Source organism: Beta vulgaris, chromosome 4, assembly GCF_026745355.1.
Source record: "Beta vulgaris subsp. vulgaris cultivar EL10 chromosome 4, EL10.2, whole genome shotgun sequence".
NCBI lineage: Eukaryota > Viridiplantae > Streptophyta > Magnoliopsida > Caryophyllales > Amaranthaceae > Beta > Beta vulgaris.
The window spans coordinates 40,739,938-40,761,424 of NC_079205.1; the positions used below are offsets into that span (position 1 = coordinate 40,739,938).

The 21,487-nt window shown below is 36.6% G+C and overlaps 1 protein-coding gene across 7 annotated transcripts in view; it reads right to left on the reverse strand.

Moving 5' to 3' along the window:
* LOC104907693 (phosphatidylserine decarboxylase proenzyme 3) overlaps positions 1–18,078 on the reverse strand; it is a 42,444-nt gene extending 24,366 nt beyond the window's left edge. For 2 of the 7 annotated variants that reach the window (XR_007273450.2, XM_019252656.3), the window contains exons 1-9: positions 17,601–18,073; positions 11,354–11,433; positions 10,148–10,172; positions 4,951–5,010; positions 4,533–4,601; positions 4,186–4,275; positions 4,055–4,105; positions 2,914–2,997; positions 2,683–2,774 (exon numbers count right to left, since the gene is read on the reverse strand). Coding sequence is in view for 6 of the 7 variants with exons in the window: in XM_019252656.3 (XP_019108201.2) it covers positions 2,683–2,774; positions 2,914–2,997; positions 4,055–4,105; positions 4,186–4,275; positions 4,533–4,601; positions 4,951–5,010; positions 10,148–10,172; positions 11,354–11,433; positions 17,601–17,768 (719 nt within the window). In the remaining variant the exon portion in view is untranslated. Of the gene's footprint in view, positions 1–2,682; positions 2,775–2,913; positions 2,998–4,054; positions 4,106–4,185; positions 4,276–4,532; positions 4,602–4,950; positions 5,011–10,147; positions 10,173–11,353; positions 11,434–17,600 lie in introns of all 7 variants that reach the window. The other 5 variants (XM_010696661.4, XM_048643117.2, XM_048643115.1 and 2 more) reach the window with 5 other exon arrangements.
* Positions 18,079–21,487: the final 3,409 nt, after the last annotated feature.

The window sequence follows — 21,487 nt, forward strand, 5'->3', positions numbered from 1 at the left end:
GATTTTGTTCTTATAAGCATACATTTGGGATTCTTAATTTTATCATGAGATGCTTTACATTTAGTTTAAAGGAATGGTCTTGAATTACAGGGCTAACTTTAATGTGCAAGAACCTTCAAATTACTTAGGGGAAGATTGCATAGGGATTTTGAGGATGGAAAAGGTAATCAATACCCCTGGTTCCTTTAGGTACTGTCTGGTTCATGTATTTACAGTCCTTTCCCCTATTACTATTTTGAACTTTCCCCAAACTCCTTCATCCCGACAAACCCCCCCCCCCCAACCCTGTCTTCATTCTAACCAAACCCAACTTTACATACATCACATAACCATCAACCATCACCTAAGAAGCACAAACCCTTACCTCACTGCCAATCCACCCCTCCATCTCAGGCAAGGAACTCTGTCCATCAACACAATTGACATATTTATGTCCATGGATCGACAACAGTATCCCCCCTCCATTTCTCTTTGTACTCATCAATGATGGTCATGACACTTGTTAGTGCTTCATTAATTATAGGAAAACTTGATCAAAATAATCCAACCTTTGGGTCATTCACTCAAACGAATCCTACCTTTTGATTATTTTTTAATAATCCAACCTTTTAGCACGATCTCCTCATATTGAACTATGAAACCGGTAACCTGCTAAGATGGTAAGATTAATTCTTTTTGGAAAAATTGATTCTAATAATCCGATCTTTGGGTCGTTTGCTCAAAATAATCCAACCTTTTGATTATTATTTAATAATCCAACCTTTTCTGCTCATAATGCACCGTGAGACCGGTAACCTGTTGGAATGGTAATTTTTTTTTTCATTTTCCCCTTTAATCTCCCTTCCTCCCTCCCTCCCCTGCCTCACCAGTCATGAAGAACCACCCCACCCCCTGCTCACGATCCCCATCCTACCCCCACTCCTTGCTCACGATACCTGCCCCACACCCACCCCCACCCCTTTGCGAACAACCCCTGCTCGTTGAGAAGACGAGAAGGGGGTGAGGATGGGGGTTTGGTGGCAGTGGGTGGGCAAAGGGAGGGAGGGGGTGGCAGTGGGTGGGGAAGGGGAGGGAGGGAAGGGGTGAGGATGGGGGGTTGGTGGCAGTGGGTGGAGAAGGGGAGGGAGGGGGTAGTAAAAAAAGATTTAATTAAATCACAACAAATTAGAGGAAGACACGTGTGCAATTAACCCATTCTCCTGGTCATCAACCTGTTTCAACAAGTCACAGTGCATTATGAGCGGATTGGGATAAAAGATTGGATTATTAAATAATAATCAAAAGGTTGGATTATTCTGAGCGAACCGCCCAAAGGTTGGATTATTAGAATCAATTTTTCCATTCTTTTTTCCATTTGCTTCTTTCTCTTCTCTAATCACTCTCTCCCTTTGTTGACCAAGAATCCCCACCCGATGTGACCACCGCCTCCCCCACCCCCACCCCCTGCGACCCCCTCCCCGCCGCCTCCACTCCGTACTTCACTTAGCCAATGCTCAGATGCGTCTCCGACCCCCTCTCGACAACTCCCTCGACCACTCCATCTTCCGCCGCTTTCGCCGCAAACTCCTAAAAAACTACACCCTGTGGTGCGGCTACCTCCATCGCAGGTCTAATGTTTAGATTCTCGACAACCGACGACAAAACAATGATCTACGATGAGAGCTGCTTCATGTCGCTTTGTATTTGTTTAGAGTCTTTGTTACCCGAGTGTTTGTCTTACAATTTTCATCACATGACGTTGGAATTGAATAAGAAATTGGAGTATGTTGAGGAAAATGTTGGACTCACTTATATACGTCTTGTTATTGGCGAGAATGTTTTTTCGAATAGAATTGTCAAACCAATTTATGATACTATTAGCAAATTTTGGAGGATTGAGTGTTGTTGTTGGTGGCAAATAGAGGCACGGGGTGGGAAGGAGTTTTGTGAAGAGGTTTGGTAGAGTAGAGGTTGTGCGGCTGTATGTTGGTGGTTAACGGTGGTGTGGGCGAAATGGGGTAGTTGGCAGTGGTGGTGGTGGTGTTGGCTGTAGTGCCTTAGTGTTGGTGGTGGTGTTGGGCCTTGGTGGTGGTGTTGGTGGTTATTTGTGTTAGTTAAGTTAATTAAAATTTAAATCGATTACTTAAACATTGAACGAATTAGAAGACACGCGTGCAATTTTATTCTACTGGTCATCAACCTATTTCAACAGGTCATGGTTTGATATGAGCGGATCATGTTAGAAGGTTGGATTATTTGAAAATAATCAAAAGAAAGGTTGGATTATTTGAAAATGATCAAAAGTTGGGATTAATTTGAGCGAACGGCCCAAAGGTTAGATTATTAGAATCCATGTTTCCTTATTTATCTCGATTTTCCTTCCATTAATACATGCAATATACAACCACAACCCTTTTAGGCTAGCATCGATGTTGCAGCTATCACCACGGCGTACTCCTTCTGATAAGAGAACAAAAGCGCCACGTTACCACCCCTACCAACCATCCTACCAAATTGTTAATTTCGAGGCACTCACCCATAAGCTGAATTTAGAGACGTATTATGGAGAGGAAAAACTGTCTTGCCCATATAACAATATAAGCCCAAACCTAAGGATAAATTGCGATTCAAATCAGGAAACTAAGATATGATCCCAATTGATAATTCTATAGACAAAGCATGTAAGTTGTACTCGTTTCATACTTTTCTTGATGACGAGCAAGGAGGGCAGCCAATTCCTCAATGCTAACAGCACCATCCCCATTAATATCTGCATACTTGAAGAGTTCTTCTTTCTGCAAGGACAAGATTAGTAAACAGTTCCTAAACAACATTAGAAAAAGATAACCCAAGTTACTGGCCCTGTAATGAAGGACATGGCATGAAATGAATATTCAGCAAAGGGGGGAAAAAGTTGTAAATCAAGAACCAGACCTTGTCAGCTGCCACTTGATTCCCAAATGCATTAATTAAATCGGAGAATTCCGAGAAAGAAAGCAGGCCATCTTCATTATAATCCTATAAAGATATCAAAAATATTAGACTGCTAACAAACATACGGATGCCCGCTAAAAAGTAGCCTGGAAAAAGTAAGATTAAGAAAAGATATACAACAAATCGATAAAATATAATCTACTAAAAATGCTTATATATAAGCAATTTATCAAAGAGAAACAATGGGTAAGCTAATCAGAACAGAAATACCATGCTCTATTCTATGCAAATCCTTAACGTAATTCCCACTTAAGGCGGGAATAAAATGACAAAAAAGAAACAATACCAACTTCTAAAGCATAGCTGACATGAAATACTTTGAAAAAACTTCTAAGGAACTTTCAAGTAGAAACACTAATCTAAACTAAAATTTCAGAAACTCGTATCAGTTTTCATTTTAGAGTTTTGGTGACGATGACTCTAAATACATAAAACTACAGCGTTTAAGTCCGCATTAGTGAAAAAAAAAAAAAAAACAGGTAAATGAGAGGATACTGGCAAAGATATTGTCTACACTGAACTTTCCTAGTGAATGATCATGGTTATACATTGTGTAGAAGATTATTGGAAGTTCAGAATTCAGATACCAAATTTTCTTTACATGGCATCTTCCAATGGATTAATGTTCCATTAATTTTTGTCTAGCAACAACAAACAACAAAATTCATGGGTGCTCAAATTTTCTTATTTTCTAGAATATGAGGACAAAAGTTGTTGGACATGCACCCAACAGTTATTATTGTATCCCCCTTTATTAATTCATTAGAGCCTCCTCGACCATTGTTCCTTAATAGCAAGTTTTTGCTCCACATCTCTATGCAACGAAAAGAAGTCGATCAAAATACTGCACGCTTTTTGTGGGGCTTTCACCACCCACACACCGGTATATTTTTTCATGAGATATCATCAGCTACATATTGTTGGACAAGGCCAAAAAGAGGTGAATTAGAACCTCTTTTCATCCTTTCAATCTCTACCAATAATATGTTATATTGAAAAGAAAAAAGGAATAGAGAAGTCTAATTGTAAAAGTACCCTGCAGATAAAAATTACCAAATAAACATGGAAATGCCGAACATACCACAATAGATAAAATACGCCTTGCAAAATCTTTTTCTGTTTCTTCTGGATCCTACAAGAGACAGAAACTAACCATAGTATAGTACAAATACGGCAATTAAAATCAATCAATACTACACATGCAATACATACCTCAACAAAACATGAGAAAGACAGTTTGCCAACAATGTCAGTTGCTGATGGATCTAAGAGATCAACTTCGACTATATCAGAATCTGAATCCTGCAGCATCATACTACTCCATTAGTAATAACCTTATACACAGCTTCTATTGTTATTATTTTTTACAATTTTTTTCTTTTCGAGAGGATTTAAACTCTTAATACTAAACAGTAATAATAAAGGAAAACCAGAAGATACTCTGTAATTCATTAGTTAAAAGTGGTCCATATTTTCCCCACTTTCCTTCACTTGAGAATTCCCAATAACTAAAATAATCTGTAAACTATGGTAGCAAAGAAACTAACTAGAGGACACACCTGAGTTAGAAATAGAAGTAGGTCAATTTCACAATAACCTATGAGATTGTTCTTCTTCAACAAGTTGGTCTGCCAAATACATAATGAAGATATGAGTTCCAATCAAAAAAAAAAAAAAAATTTATGGCACAAAGCTGCCAATTAACTAAGAGATCTTTTCCAACACTAGGAAGACGAAAAAAAACACTCCATTTTGACATCATATTGTACGACCATCTAAAAACATTAAGCAACAAAAAGGACTTCATGAGCACAATTTAATTACGTAACTATATTAGCCCAACCAATTCCTTTTTTGCTTTTCTGTACCGCCTAAGCGTAAAATCAACAGTATACCCTCGACAATGACAGAGGAATGCAAACAAAGATCACTAGAAAGTGTTGATATGGCTCAAACAGCAATATTGAATATTCACACCTCATAGACAGAAACTCTTGCAGTATGAGACCCATTGCTTTCTAAAAGAAGCTTCTTTTCCTGCAAAAATAAACAGATGGACATTGTTCAGAAGAGGACCGCAGTAAGGAATCTTTAAATTTTCTTGAAGCAAAAAAGGCATAAATGTCAAAAGTTTGGGCGGGAGGAGAGTTACTGATGTCCTGAGTCACAAGTTTACCATAGCAATGAAATAAAGAAGACAAACCAATTGCTTTCAGTTCAATCTAACAATTTGACTGGGAAAATATCCAGATGCTGCATCAAAAAGCAACAGAGAAACAAAAACATATATGCTGTTCCAGAAAGCTATCCAAAGTAACAAAACCACTATACTAGAAATATTTCACAGCTCAGTCACATCAATCCCAATTATGTAAACAACAAAACTTATCAGCAATTATCACCTTTAGGTTTGTAACATGTCCAAAACAATTATCTACATGAGCAAATCTTAAGACGTTCATACAATATAATGCAACTCTTACTACACATTTCTCTACATTTGCAATGGCCAAACATATTGCAACAAAACCCACTCGTAGCAATCATTTGGAACCAACACCTCCTTGAAATTTGTAACACTAATGGCAGACTTTCGACAGATATATAGTCACATAAGACACGGTGATAGTTGCTATGATCGAAATGGCCAATTTAAATCAGTTTGAGCAAGGTGAGCGAAAATTTTCACCAAAGTTGTGACTGAGCTTCTATTAGATATATGGGGGAAGCCCATATTATGTCTCCATTGTGTATGGGTTTCCATATTATGTGTAGCTATATAAGGCTTGTATGTCATACGTGATAAAGCAAATACAATCAATCACAATATTTTCTCCAATACCTTTATCATGGTACCAGAGCCTTAGGGTTTTTCGATCCAAAATTCGCAATTTTTTCAGACGCCGTAATCAATTGTTTTTCTTAAGTTTTTCTCTTGACTCTTCACACGTTCTCCTCACATGTTCTTTGCCATGAGTATGATTGAAGGGGAGAAGGATGTCAAGAAGACCCAATTCATTTATGATGCGTCAACCTATTATATCTACATCATTCACAATTCTAGTGAGTCCCTTACTACTTACTTGTTAACTGGTGATAATTATGATACATGGTCAAAAGCTATTATGAATGAGCTGGAGGGTAGGAATACAGCAGGTATGAACCTGTTGATCTTAAATCCCCCTAGTTTGCGGTATGGAAAGCCAATAATTCCACTATATGTTGTTAGCTGTTTAAATTCAATTATTGTCTCAATCCAACCTAGTGTTATGTCTCATTAAATTGCTATTGGGATGTGGAAGGATTTGCGCGAACGATATTCTACTATTAACGGCCCTCGTATCAACCAATTAAAATCACATTATCATTCACTGAGACAAAAGGGCATGATTGATGTGTCCTATCACAACAAGTTTAAGGAATTATGGGATTTATTTTATGGGTTTGAGGATGTAATGTGTGGGTGTACTTGTGTTGCTGCTCCAAAGCTTCGTGCTAGACAAGACCCATAAATGTGTGTATTTGGGTGTCTTTGCTATGCCCATAATAAACATCGCGAAAAGGATAAGTTTGCGTTACGGAGCCATAAATGTGTGTTTCTTGGTTATCCATTTGGATAGAAAGGGTGGAAGGTTCTTGATATGGAGACTACGGAAATTTCTGCTTCGAGGGATGTGCGATTTCAATAAGATGTGTTTCCTTTTGCTCAAGAAGTTGTTGACACTTTTCCAACAACATCTTCTCTACTTCAGGTTGTATGTGATTGGGAGTTTGAGCACATAATTTTTGGACCTGGCAGTACCTCATTACAGCCAACTTCAAGAGATAGGGGGAGAGCAACATTGAGACCAACAACATCCCTCACATTGTCCTGCAACCCACCACACCAGCACCCCTGATTTGCAGCCCACCAGTAGCACACCTATAGCTACTGTGCAGTCCAGCAGCACACCTACAGTCGTGCCCCTCAAATGCTGCTACATGTTATAGAACAGTAGGAATGCACTTCCCAAAAGCTAGCTCAAGAGGAGGAGAGCCCATTGTCCAAAATAAACCACACCCCAACCTCCCATACGGTCGATGTGAGATCCTTTCCTTAGGATCAGTCCATAACATTCGTCCCCTCATAAGGACCAACGTCCTCGTTGGTCACAGCTGGCTGGTTCGAGGCCACCACTCCGAGGTTTGGCTCTGATACCATTTGTAATGAACTGAATGGACAGTTGAATTAAGGAATAAGATGATAATATTTGATTGACAATAATGGAAATAACAGAAAATAAAGATAGATTATCAAGTTTTCGAGTGACTTGACACACTCCCAAAGCTAACCACTAAAATAAACTCTCCAAACTCGACCGTATGGGAGGTTGGTGTGTGGTTTATATAGGACAATAGGCTCTCCTCCTCTTCAGCAGCTTTTGGGAAGTGCATTCCTATTGTTTTATAACACTACACAACCTAGTACTATGGTGCTTGCTGATCGCGACTCTTCTGCCCGGTGTCCCTCATCTGCTTCCTCTCCCATTGTTGAAGCCACACCAACTTCAGCTCACCCACAACGTGATTGACGTCCTCCTTAGTTTACCTTCAACTTAATGCCTATTGTGATTCAGATTGGGCGAGCTGTCCTATTACCCGTCATTCCATCTCTGGCTATTTTATCATGCTTGGTAATTCCCCTATCTCATGAAAGGCAAAGAAGCAAACGACGGTGTTTGGGTCTTCAGCAGAGGCTGACTATTGGTCCATGGCATTTACATGTGCGGAGATTAGATGGTTACGCAGTTTTCTTGTTTGATAATCGAGAACTTTACATATTGTCGCCAACCCTGTCTTCCATGAACGCACCAAACACATCGAGATTGATTGTGTTGTTGCTGGTGTTATTACCACAACTCATATTTGAACTAATGCACAACTTGCGGATATTTTCACCAAAGCACTTGGAGAAGCCTAATTTTCTCTGTTATTATCCAAGTTGGGTGTTGGGGACCTTCACATTCCCACTTGAGAGTATTAGACATATGCGAAGCCCATACGTATTATGGGTTTAGTTTGTTTTATGTCTCCATTGTGTATAGGTTTCTTGTGCAGCTATGTAAGGCTTGTATATCATACGTGATACTAGAGCAAATACAATCAATCACAATATTTTCTCCAAAAACTTTATCAGATTCACAATACAAGAACAGAAGTCTTCCGGCTTAGTACATGGAGGAAAAAAAAAACAAGTTGCATGAATAACACTATGTATATCAGATAAAGATTATCCCAAAGAAGTCCTACAAGGCCAAGTCCAAAGGGATTTTAAAAAGAATACAACTCTACCCCCACAAAACACTCATGAGAGGTTCCAAGGATAACTTCATTAATCCCATAAAAGTTCAATGCTACAGATTTACCAAGTATTCCCAACCCCTTATGCCTACCAAAACCCACGTAAGGAAATTACAGGTGAACAAAATAGAAGCAGGACAAATCCACCCTTATTAGCTACAAAAGACTTGTGCCATAAGAAGTAGCAAGTTTCACAACGTGACAATCTGGCGACTTCAAGGCAAACTATTGCCCATAGTCCCCATACACATAACTTATACATCAAAAGACAGTTTAGGGCAGTCTAAACAGAGGTCTAACAAATTTTTTGAGGGAGGTCTACCAAATGGGTGTAACTCAACCACAACAATTCAACAGCAAAGAGAGTCCCACAGCCTTACTATATGCTTCAGTCATCTCAGCTTGGACCTTGCCTGCAGTTATCTTTGTTCAATTATATCAATAACTGAAAAAGGACTCAGAAAGCGAGTAAAGACAAGAAAGTGTGGACAATTCAACCCAATTTCTTAATCCCTGATGAATCAAAACACTAGGAAGCTCATAAAAAAGCATGACAGTTCCCCTCCAGCCAGTCAGCCTCACACTAGAAAGCAGATCTGCAGCCATGCCAAAACACTTAATTGACAAGTCCAGTATTCTCATCCAAAGAAACACATTCCTCTGGAGGTCACTTGCCATTTCACAGTGAAGAACATCTAAAAAAGACTCACTATATAAACTCGGCAAAGGAGACAGATATCTAGAAAAGTAGCCAACCCGGTAACGGTTTTGGAGCTCTCGTTAGTTTTATTCCTACCCAATGCCGACATTCACAAAAACTCTCACCTTTAAAGAACCTTTAGCTTCCAAGCGAAGTTGACATTGAAATAAAGTTTGCCTGCAATTATTGTTCCTCATGAACCTTGGTCGGCACCTATGCGGTTATGCCTGGAGTTATTGTCTCTCACCAATACCCATCGCCACTATGCAGTTATCCCGTGTTATGATTTTCTTTACACAGCGTGCAAACATAAGCATCAGACCATCTTTCCATTTACTAACCACAATACTGCTGCTCACGAGAAAGGACACAGCTAAAGCACAAATATTACAGCTATTTTCTAGAACCAGTTTGCCTGCTTCTTATGGTGTATCTAGAGAAAATCTTGCTTGGGATAGCTGGACCCTGCCTGTTACGCTTCCATTTGGCAAACTATGATGAATGCAAACCTCCAAAACAGAAGGTTTCAGGATTTACAGATATTTCATTAATTAAGGCTAGTATATTTGCAGTCTCTTTTCTGTAATTCGTTTGATACATTTAAATACTCTCATCCAAAAAGTGCACCAGAAACCCTCCAGAAAGAAATCACTAGCATTGCACATTTATTACATGCATGGTTCCTACAACTCCTTATTGTACTAGCAGCCACTAGAATCCTTTTAGTAAATAATAATTCAAGGTTATGAAACCAAATAGTAGGCTAAAAACTATATTCAAAAAATCAAAAACAAGCTACATCGCTTGTGTTTATTCCATTGAAATAAAAATTAAAAGGACAAGAGAAGGCTGCTTGAGGCCTTGAGCCTTGTAACCTAAAAGGAAAAACACTCCCACTTCTTACTTTCGCAAAGAAAAACCAAGCACGTCTCATAATACACTTCATATCAAAACATTTAGACAACAGCGATAACCGCTAACCAAACAGAAAAAAATTCTCCGTCCGACAAAGAAATAAAATGGATTGTCATGCCTCACATCCCAAAGAATGTTCTCCATGAAGCATATAAGTGAGGCATCATAATGTAAATGCAGCCAAAAGCCACAAAAGCATAACCTTCTTCGTTCACTTACCGAGTTCCAAACAGGCTCTTCTGTGCTGCAAAAAAAAAAAAAAAGTGACCCAAAAAAAAAACAGTTACGAAATAGAAGGCAAGACAGAGCAGAAAGATTGATACTACAATAGAGAAAACTATGCAAATGAAAACAGAAGGGGCAATGTCATGCATAGAGTTAACAATCATCTACCCTCAAAGAAAATTGTACTTCCTTTGTTGCACTATTATTGCAACGTCACCTCTAGGCAAATTTACTCAGAAAGTCATGTAAAGAGGAGATATATAGAGATAGATAGAAAGAGGGACCTATGTAATAGGACTTAGGAGGGAGCTAAAGAGAAGATATTACTAGATAAGGGAAATGTTGCAACTAATGTGAAACTTCACATAAGGGAAATGTTGCAATTACTATAGAACGAAACAAGTATATATAACTATATAAGAAGAAGATGAAGTGCAGCACTAAATTTATCATTCTAATAACAGGGATCATGGCAGTTGGTATGAGGAGTAAGGACTATTCACGCATAAAACTATTGGCATAACAAATGTTATAGTTTTCGATCTTTCAAATAAAGAAAATCCCAGCAACATGTATAGTAAAGCAACAGCTCCAGAAATATTTCAGCTATGGAGAGGTTAAAAATGATAGCTAGCAAGACTGTGAAGAGTAGAGAGATGACAAAGTTGAGAAAAGAAGAAAGGAAGTGCGGTCACTTAGACACTTATACAAATGGTAAGAAAAGCAATATGATACTCCCTCTTTCGAAATACGACTTTGAAATTTGGTTCACCATTTTATGAGTCATGAATTTTAGACAGGAACAAAGCAACAAGATTGGAAGGAGAAAGAGTGTCCAATAAGGGAAACCATAATAGAGATATTATCAGAATTAGGAGCACATAAGCTCCTTCAAATATTGAGGACTTGGGGACTTGCTGATTGACCATCAAAAGTGTGAGAAGCCAATACAGGCTGATCAACTATGATAAGTTGAAGCTCTCAAACACAAAAGTAAGAGATGTGCCTTCAGTTATCATAGTCATTTAAATCGGATTGTTTGTCCATTTGTGGATAACTTAATGAAATCTAATACCAGGTCTGTGCCAATCCCCATATTTGATATACACTATAAGTATAGCACATATAGAGACAGACAAGCAAACTGAAAAAAAATGCATTAATTTGATCAAAATCAAGGTAAAACAGGAAAATACTAACTTCTCGGTGATGTTTGTGCAGAATGTCTGTTCTCCAAGTGTAACAGAGGCCAACCATTTGTCCTTAAATGTCATCTTTGCCTATATAATAAATTCATCAGACTTTTCTGCTTCAAACTGCACTTAATACTCATTGTTATAAAGATAATGTTTCACTCAAAAGATATTTCTTTTTTCAAGTTCCTTGTCTCTTTTAGTTTGCTGGAAAGAAAGAAAAAGCTATCCATAAGGTATTAGTGAAGATGATGGTAGCAAGAAAGTTAATGAAAAATAGAACTCCCTAATTTCGCATCAACAAGTAGCATCATACCATCATATATGAGATTAAATATATATTGCCTCATGTAGTGCGCTTTCATAGATCAAAGATCATAGACAGGCATCAATTGCAAACCAAAGCTTAGCTAGGAGTCTATGTCAACCGTTAATTAACACTCCCTCTGCTAAAAAATTGTTGTAAAACTTCTTTTTAATGAACTCCAAATGCACACTTTTGACATTCAATATCTTTGCTTACAAAATACTCCCTCCATTTCACAAAATATTTACTCATATTCCCTTTTGGAACATTTCACAAAACTTTACTCACTTTATTTTTTCAACTTAACTTTATTACTTACATCTCCTTATTTTATAATTGTTTGTCTCTCCTTTAACCCACGTTTTCCATTTCTCCCACCAACTTCTCCCCTATTTACTTTGTTTTTGTGAACAGAAGTGAGTAAAATTTTCAGAAACAGAGGAAGTATACACACACACACACACACACACACACACACACACACACACACACACACACACACACACACACACACACACACTCACTCTTAGGGTTGGCTTCGGTGCGAACAATTCTTATATGAGTAATAATAAAATTGTAATGGTCTTCTATTAGCCCAATTAGGTTTTTCCAATTTTACCTTATAAAACAGCAATCACCTATGATACAGCTTACAAATAAAGTATAATATGAACTATATAAAACTTTAGGAGTATTTGAAATCCTTATTTCATAGTGCACAAAAATACACAATGCATAGGATAAACATTAGTGTCACAAAAATCTATACAAATATATTAAAAGGCGTGCGAAAACAAGAAACTGTGTGACGTGGCGCTCTCCTTAGGGAGTTTTAGTTCATGTAATCCATGTACAATAATAAAATTAAGAAATTGCTTAGTATAGGGTTTGATCTCAAAACCTCAAGTACATGTACTAAAGTTTTAACCACTAGGCTAGGTTGTATTTAGTGTTATTATCATAAAGTATTATATTAATAAATGAATTTTTTTCTTACTCGGGGCATAGCACGGGCCTAATAACTAGTTTACAAAAACAAGGTGTATTTCATAATAGCATTAAGCGTGCGTTCTCTTCACCATATTTGTCCAAAATTATTTTGAACTGATTGAAACTTACCAAAACTTATATTAACTCAATCAAACATACTTCCTAAGTTCTTTTTTATTTGCAAAAGTTTGACTTTGCACTATTAACATATTCCACTTTGACCACCTTTGGTTGTTTATACATAAAGAACAATATAGCCATGAAGATAGTTGTTAACTTCATTTTAATATGTATTTTTTCAAAATACGAACTTTTTAAAGATTTCACTTGAAGCTAATTATAAATAGGAATAGTCAAAATATTGCATTGGAAAACATAAAAGTCGAAATGTTGCAACTAAAAATGAAGGAAGTATAGTTGTAGAGTGTTGGAGCTTACTATTAGTAATTATTGAGGTTGGGTATTATTTTTATTGTTGTTAGATACATTTGTCCAATGAAAATTGACCATAAAAAATAAGTTGACTTATGCCTAGAATAGAAATGTTGCAATTAATATGAGACGACCGAGTATAAAAGTGTTGCGATTAATCTGGGATGATTGGATAAGGAACATGTTGCAATTGATATGAGACGAAGGGAGTAGAACTTACTGTAATCTATTAGAGACTTAGTGGCATTTAACAAAACTACATATTCTTGAAACTAGGTGAAGAGAATGCATCATAAGTCATAAATAAAACAAAACAAAAAGTTCCCTTAAATTAATAAAATAGTACATAAATAAAACAGACCAAAACTTAATCAATCTTCCATTTCTCACTAGCTAGAATAGTGCATTTTATGCTTATATATATAGAATATTCTATACACTCTTTGAAGTAGAGACGGAAGCTAGTGGCTTGGAACAGGTGTTGTGCTATTACAAGAAAAACGTCCTGTAGCATTTTTTAGTGAGAAGTTGAGTGGAGCTAGACTCAATTATTCCCCTTATGACAAAGATTTTTATGCCATCATTTGAGCATTGGAGCACTTGTTTCACTATCTTTATCCTAAAGACCTAAAACCTTTTGTGCTTCATTCAGATCATGAGAGTCTTTCTTAATGTGAGTCATTATCTTCACATTATCAATGTGAGACATGCTAAATGGGTGGAATTCATGCAATCCTTCACATTCTCTTCAAAATACAAGAAACGCGAGGAGAATGTAGTGGCGGGTGCTTTGTCTAGCAGAGGTTATCGATTACCAGTCATGGAAGCTCGCATCCTTAGATTTGAGATTCTTAAACAACACTATAGTGATGATGCTGATTTCAAGGAGTTTCTCATTGCTCCCAATGGCCCTTATAGGGTCCAAGATGGTTTTTTATTCAAAGAGAATCGCATATGTGTGCCTAAGTGTAGTGTGCGTGAACTAGTGGTGAGGGAGATGCATGTTGGAGGTATAGCCGGTCATTTTGGTGTGCACAAGGTATGATTTGCTTTGTGAACCCTTCTATTGGCCTAAGATGCTCAAATACGTCCAGTGCTTGAAAGATGCATCACTTGCCAAAAGTCCAAGAGTACCTTCCACAAAGGTTTCCATTGCAAAGATGAGGATCATGAGGCGCCAAGCACAACTAGGAGTGGCATGGCATTTGGCAGGGTGCTCTTATCCAAGACTAATGAAGATCTTGCGATGGAGGATTTCCTAAATGCGTTAGGAGTTGGATTAGTCTCACTTGGACAAGATCCAGTTGTTCTTGTGTTACTTGGACATGATTAGAGTAGTTAATTAGTTAATTACTTAGTTTTATTGTTAAATGTTGCCATTTGGCTTGTAAGTTTTTACTATTCCACTTGGAATAGGTTTTCCTTACTTTAAGCACCTTTACTTAAGTAGAATAGAAGTAGAGTTAAGGGAGGCGTGTAAAGGATGCTTAATTTTTTTTTGGGTAATGTAGTGGGCATCGACCGGAGCCCTACTATGAGGGTACCCCCGGCCAAGACCATTAGCCCAAGCCCCAACCCAATATTGTTGGATTAGTATCAAGATATACTTACAAATTACTCCGTCCATTTCTTTTTAATCTACACAATGTCCTTTCTTACACATGGTTGTTTTTTCTATTCTTGGTAACATGTCCCATTTACTTTCTCCTCTTTTTCCACTAACGTCATCCAATTTTTAATATTTTAACCCACATTTTGTTTCTCTTACTTTTCTGTTTTTCTTTCCACCTTTTCAGTTTCTCTCTAATATTTTTGTACTTCCTTCCTGGTTCACCTCCAAAGTGGAGTGAGTAATTTAAAAAGAAATGGAGGGAGTATAACATATTATAACTTTTACCGATATAAAGATATTAATAGTTCAAGTCGTGCATAAGTACCTAGGGTAGTTATAAATCAAAGATGTGCAACTATTGAAATAAAGTTAGGCTCTATTCTCCTCATCTTATTAAATAAGTTTTAGCAAAAATAAGTGAAGCTTAGTAAAAATAAGTCGAGTAAAGATAAGTTCATCAAAAATAAGTTAAATTCCAAAAATATAAGTTAAGTTTAGCAAAGATAAGTTCACTAAAAAGATTTCAACAATAATACGTTCAATAAAAATAGGTTCAGCTAAAATAAGTTAAATTCAGTAAAAATAAGTTAAGTTTGTAAATAAAAGTTCACCAAAAATAGGTTAAGTTCAGTATAAACAAGTTCATTTGTATTTTGAACAAAGATAAGTTAATTTAAGCAAAAATGATATAAAAATGAATATATTAAGAAATAATTAGGGTTCGTTTGATTCAACTTATTTTGTCTTATACTATCTTATCTTATCTGAACTTATCTTGTCTTATCTTATTTTTACTTAAATGAGCGAAAATAAGTTCAACCATTATTTTATCTTATCTCATCTTATCTCTTTTGAAATAAGTTAAAATAATTTGAACAAAATAAAGCCTTACAATCTCCATTTTCTTATACTTGTAGTTCTTCTCTTGGGATGTTGCACAACACTTACAACATTTCTCTTTTGGCTAAGTTGTCATACAAAGAAACTTATTACTTTCACGCGGGCCATGTTTTCACTCTCTTTCCACATCCTTGAATTTGTGTGTCATCAACATATGTTGCAACTTGCAAGTATTAAGAAACAGAGGAGTCATATAACATAGATGCGTAATTTTGTCAAAAGTTTTTGAGAAATAATACTTGCTCCATTCTGTTTTAAATGAAACGTAGGGTCTTCGCACAGAGATTTAGGAGATGAGAGATCGAGAGAAAGAAAAAGAGAGAATCATGTAATGAGGAGAGAGATAGAGAAAAATCAATACCAAAGAAAGTAACGTTTCATTTATCTTGAAACGGCATAAAATGTAATGTATTTTATTTATTTTAGAATGGAAGAAGTACCATTTTAGAAAATGTACGTAATCATTATATTATATGTCGCCCTAAATCAAACCAATAAATTTAAAAAGCCTTTATTACTTTAGAGTCACCACGAATTACCCCTGTTTATGAGGCACAAAGCATTTCATGAACATATTAGTAATAAAAGTTATATTATTACCCTACAAAATACTTTCATTACATTATTTTCTTACAATTTTTACCAATATAAATTGAAAATAATTAAAGGTCAAGCTTTGTCCTCAAATAATGAGTACGTCTTATCTCAAAAATATATGTCGATAGAGGTAGGATACGAAAAATAGAAAATGGAGAAAAAAGAAAAGATGTAACTAATTAATTAATTTAAAAATAAAATGATAAAAAAAGGCACAACAAAAAAAAAAACTAAGAAAATTTACAAGACATCACTTGCTTCGTTTTCAACTAAATTTTTTTAAAAAATAAAAAAGAAAACTAAAAATCCCTGATTTTGTGGGATAAACTGATTACAACTTTTAAAATAACTGATTTATTAGTTGTACTCCCTGTGTTTTTTTATCATTCTCACTTCCAATACACGTTTTTTAACTTAAATATCTTTCATTATATATTAGTAAAAATTATAACGATTGAATATTAACAAAGTATTAATCGAAACGAATCAAACAATACCCCCACATAACTATGTTTTTTCTTATAAATGGACAACATTTGAGAAGATTCTTTTTAAGCATGAATAATGTCAAAATTTCAAGTGAGAAAGATAAAAAGAAGCAGAGAGAGTAATTAGCAATTACTTTAATAATTGCAATTAAAAGAGACGCTCTAATTTTAATATAAAAGTAGACCTGGTAACTAAATGGATTAAACTAGTCACCAAAATAAATTAACCTAGCCACTATTGGGCTTTAATATTGGGCTTATCATTGTCTAATTTCAATTTAAAAGTAGGCGATCTCTTACAAGAAAAACTCTTTAATAATTTTCTACATGTTTTCGAATGCATCGCACCAATATAACGTTATTAGTTCGATAAGGTAGTACTTGAGGACTTTGGTGTCTCTGAAATGCCTAAAATACCCCATGTGTAATTCATATTTAAATTGCTAGAAAAATATCATCGTTTTCATTTTTTTTTATAAATATCATTGTTTTAATCAGAGGCGTAAGGCCATGTTCACATGCCCCGAAATATAAGAGACCAATTCTATTAGTTGTCAACCTTAAGAAAAGGAAAAAAAAAACCTAAATCTAATTACAAATACAAAGAGATTAATTTCTATTTAGCGTTTTTCTTCTTCTTCTCCCAATTATAACTCTTCCATTTCTTCTATTTACCAAAAAATTTAATAGGATCCCAATTTTATGAGACAGCCTTGATTTTAATGATGAAATAAATTTTTAAAGCTATTTTTTCTACACCATCTATTTCTTTTTAACGGACAACCAACAGACAGAGACAAGTACAACTAGTAAAAGATCCAATCGTTAACAAACCGTACAAAGTAAAAAAAAAAAAAAAAAACAAAAAACAAGCATAAAGAAAGGGAAAATGAATGAAAAGAAGAAAGAGAAAGAGAAAGAGTCATACGGAGATAAGAGTAAGGAGAGCAATTCCGGCGAAATCATCGGCGGAAACCAACTTAAAACGATCAGCAGAATGCTTAGAACGACTTTCACGGCGAACAATTCGCCGGAGTTTTTGACGCATCTTCCCCCTCCGAGATGATGACGAATCTTTCGAACTTCCATGCCCCATTTTTTCTGATCTCTCGTCTCTCTCGCGCGCGCGTGCACTCTCTCTCCTGTCGAATAATAATCAGTTGGAAAGATTGGACTGATTCCGAATGAGTGCTGTCAAATTTGATTGCCGAATTTATTCCTTGCTTCTTCGTTAATCGAACATTTTAAAGTTGAAGGAGGTGGTCGGACTGAGAGACGTTGGAATTGACTGTTGACTGGTGTGACCAAAGTTGATAATGGAGTGAATTACTGACTTCTTTACTTTTCATCAACGAAATATCCATTCGGCAATCAGAAAGGCGCAAATAAGTACATTTCGCTAATGGCAGGTAGAGCCTGGTGCATCTTTTTGTAAATTTTGTTTTTTTAAGGAGAAATTTTATTAATTGAAAGCGAAACGGCATCTACAATAGATATTAAAGAAAGATGAGATACAATCAAACAATGTTAAATCAAATTTGTCTTCGAAAAAACTACAATGAACCCAGATCGAGCAATACAGCGCAGCCCCCTTGTATTTGTTGAATCAAACAGCTATTGTTGAGGAAGTCTATCATTCTGACATAGTTTGGGAAAAACATTCTTGATCGAGCCATGTTTACCGCATCCAAGATTCCAATACCTTCATGTTGAGTCTCGAACTTCAACCAATGAGAATAATTTCTCACACCTAAAAACAAAAAAACCCTACTCACAACTCCCATAGGGGAGAAGGAGATCTCCAAAATAAAGACTAAAAAAATCTCATAAAGAAATACTAATTTATTCAACAAAACTAATAATTGAAAATAAAAGAGGGAGAGGGGCTTACCATGGATGAAAATATCCGTGGCAGCCCCTCACAGATAAAAAGAGGTAGGGAAGGCTAGGGTTTAGAGAGAAAAAAAGAGAGAGGGGAGGGGGGTGCATCCTTTTGTAAACTACTCCCTCTGTCATTTATTAGTTTATCCGTATTTTTGTAAGGTGTTCCTTATTAGTTTACCCCTTTGTTTTTTGCTATTTTTGTAATGAAACCACAAATTTTTCATCACACATATAAAATAATAGTTTATCTTTCTTTTTATTACCCACAAAATTATTTCTACTGAAACTTTGTGCAAAAGAAAGGGGTAAACTAAGGTTACAAAAAACATTTTGTTTGTGTCGGAAACTAAGGTAAACTAAAATAATAGTTCGTCAATTGCGAAGACTTAGTACTTCCAATACCCCCGACATTTTGTTGCGTCGGAAACTAAGGTTACAAAAAACATTGTTGAACAGAAAAAGAAGAGTCTTGGGTTTTCTAGTGCCTATGGTGTGTCTTGTGTGGGAAGAGCAGGTGGGTTGTGTATATTTTGGAAGGATGATGCCATTTCTTTCACTCTGTTCTCTTCCTCTCAAAATCATATTTGTGGGGACATAGTGAGTAAGGGGAATGTTCACTGGAGATTTGTGGGGATCTATGGATGGCCGGAGGAGGAGAATAAGCATAGAACTTGGGCTTTGATAAAAGGGTTGTGTGACGAGTATGAGGGGCCTATAGTTTTTGGGGGCGATTTTAATGAAATTTTGAGTTATGATGAGAAGGAAGGGGGTGCTTCGAGGGAGCGGAGAGCTATGGTGGGGTTTCGAAATGTGATGGATGAATGTAGTCTTGGAGATTTGCGGTTTGTGGGTCAGTGGCACACTTGGGAGAGAGGGAGGAGTCCGAAATCTCGAATTCGAGAACGCTTGGACCGGTTTATCGTCTCGCGTTCTTGGTTGAACATATTTCCAGAGGCTTTTATTGATCATAAGGTGTGTTACTGTTCGGACCATGCTGCTATTGTATTACGTTGTGTTGGGAAATGAGGGGATGCCGAGAAGACGAGCTGATGGGTTTCGTTTTGAGACCTTTTGGCTTCTCGATGATGCTTGTGAGGAGGTGGTTAGGGGTGCGTGGAGTGCAGCAGAGGTTGTAGAATTTGTGAGAAATTAGGGGCTGTTGCGAGGGAGTTGCAGGGATGGAGTAAAAAAGCTTTCGGGACTCTTAGAAAGAAAATTGAAGTAGTGGAGAAAAAGTTACATGAAGCCCAATGTGAAGCTATTTCGAATGACAGTTGTGAGAGGTGTGTGAGTTTGGAAAAGGAGTTGGATGAATTACATGCTAAGAATGAGGCTTACTGGTACATGAGATCGCGAGTGGCGGAAGTAAAGGATGGGGATAGAAATACTTCCTATTTTCATCATAAAGCTTCCCAAAGGAAAAAACGGAACCTCATTCATGGTATTTTTGATGGAGGTGGGAGGTGGCAAACGGATGGCGAGGAGATTGAGTGTATGGTGGAACATTATTTTCAGGAGATCTTTACTTCCTCCGAGCCTTCTTCTAATGATTTTCAGGAGGTATTGCAGCATGTGAAGATGTCTGTGACACAGGAGTATAACGATATTCTTCTGAAGCCTTACTCAAAAGAGGAGATTTTTGCAGCTTTGAGTGATATGCACCCATGTAAAGCCCCAGGGCCTGATGGTATGCATGCTATCTTTTATCAGAGATTCTGGCATATAATTGGTGATGAGGTTTTTAATTTTGTTAGCAGCATTTTACATAACTATTCTTGCCCAGGGAATGTTAATTGTACTAATATTGCTCTTCTTCCCAAAGTTAAATCCCCTACTGTTGTCTCTGAGTTCAGGCCTACAAGCTTATGCAATGTATTGTACAAAATAGCTTCTAAAGCTATTGTTTTGAGGTTTAAACAATTCCTATCCTGTATTGTAACGGAGAATCAAAGTGCGTTTGTCCCTGGACGAATGATTTCGGATAACTCTCTCATTGCTCTGGAGATCTTTCATACTATGAAGAAGAGGAATAATAGCAGGAAAGGATTGATTGCGATGAAACTTGACATGAGTAAAGCCTATGACAGAGTGGAGTGGGGTTTTCTCAGGAAGCTACTGTTGACGATGGGGTTTGATGGAAGATGGGTTAATCTGGTTATGAGTTTTGTTGCTACTGTTTCGTATTCCTTCATTATTAATGGAAGGGTATGTGGTTTTGTTACCCCTTCTAGAGGATTACGCCAGGGGGATCCTTTGTCTCCTTTCCTGTTTATCTTGGTTGCTGATGCATTCTCTCAGATGGTTACACAAAAGGTGGCTACGAAAGAAATTCATGGTGCGAAAGCAAGCCGGAATGGTCCAGAAATCTCTCACCTTCTTTTTACAGATGACATCCTTCTCTTTAATAGGGCTACCCGACAGGAGTGCTTGACAATAGTTGATGTTCTCAACAAATATGAAGCAGCATCCGGGCAGAAAATTAATTATAAAAAGTCGGAGGTATCCTTTAGTAGGGGTGTAAGTTGTGTGAAAAAAGAAGAATTGATTAATCTTCTCCATATGAGGCAAGTTGATAGACACCAGAAGTATCTTGGTATTCCAGCTCTTTGTGGAAATTCTTTAAGTTCCTATTTATGTGTTTTTATTAGGAATCTTATTACTTGACTATTTGAGTTGAATAGAGTTTAAGTTCTTGTTATAATTGTTGTTTATTTGTCAAAATTGATGGAAGCATGCAAAGTTTGTCTTGAAATGTTATGATTAAATATAGTTTTGTTGAGGCATATAATTTTCTTATGATGAAAGTTTGTATTGAGTAAATAAAACGATGTGCAAGATCATCATCATCTATAGGTGAATAGGTGTAGTAATACCAATGCTAATGTGCAGGAATTGTATGCAAACCTATCAAGTATACACTAGATCTCGTAG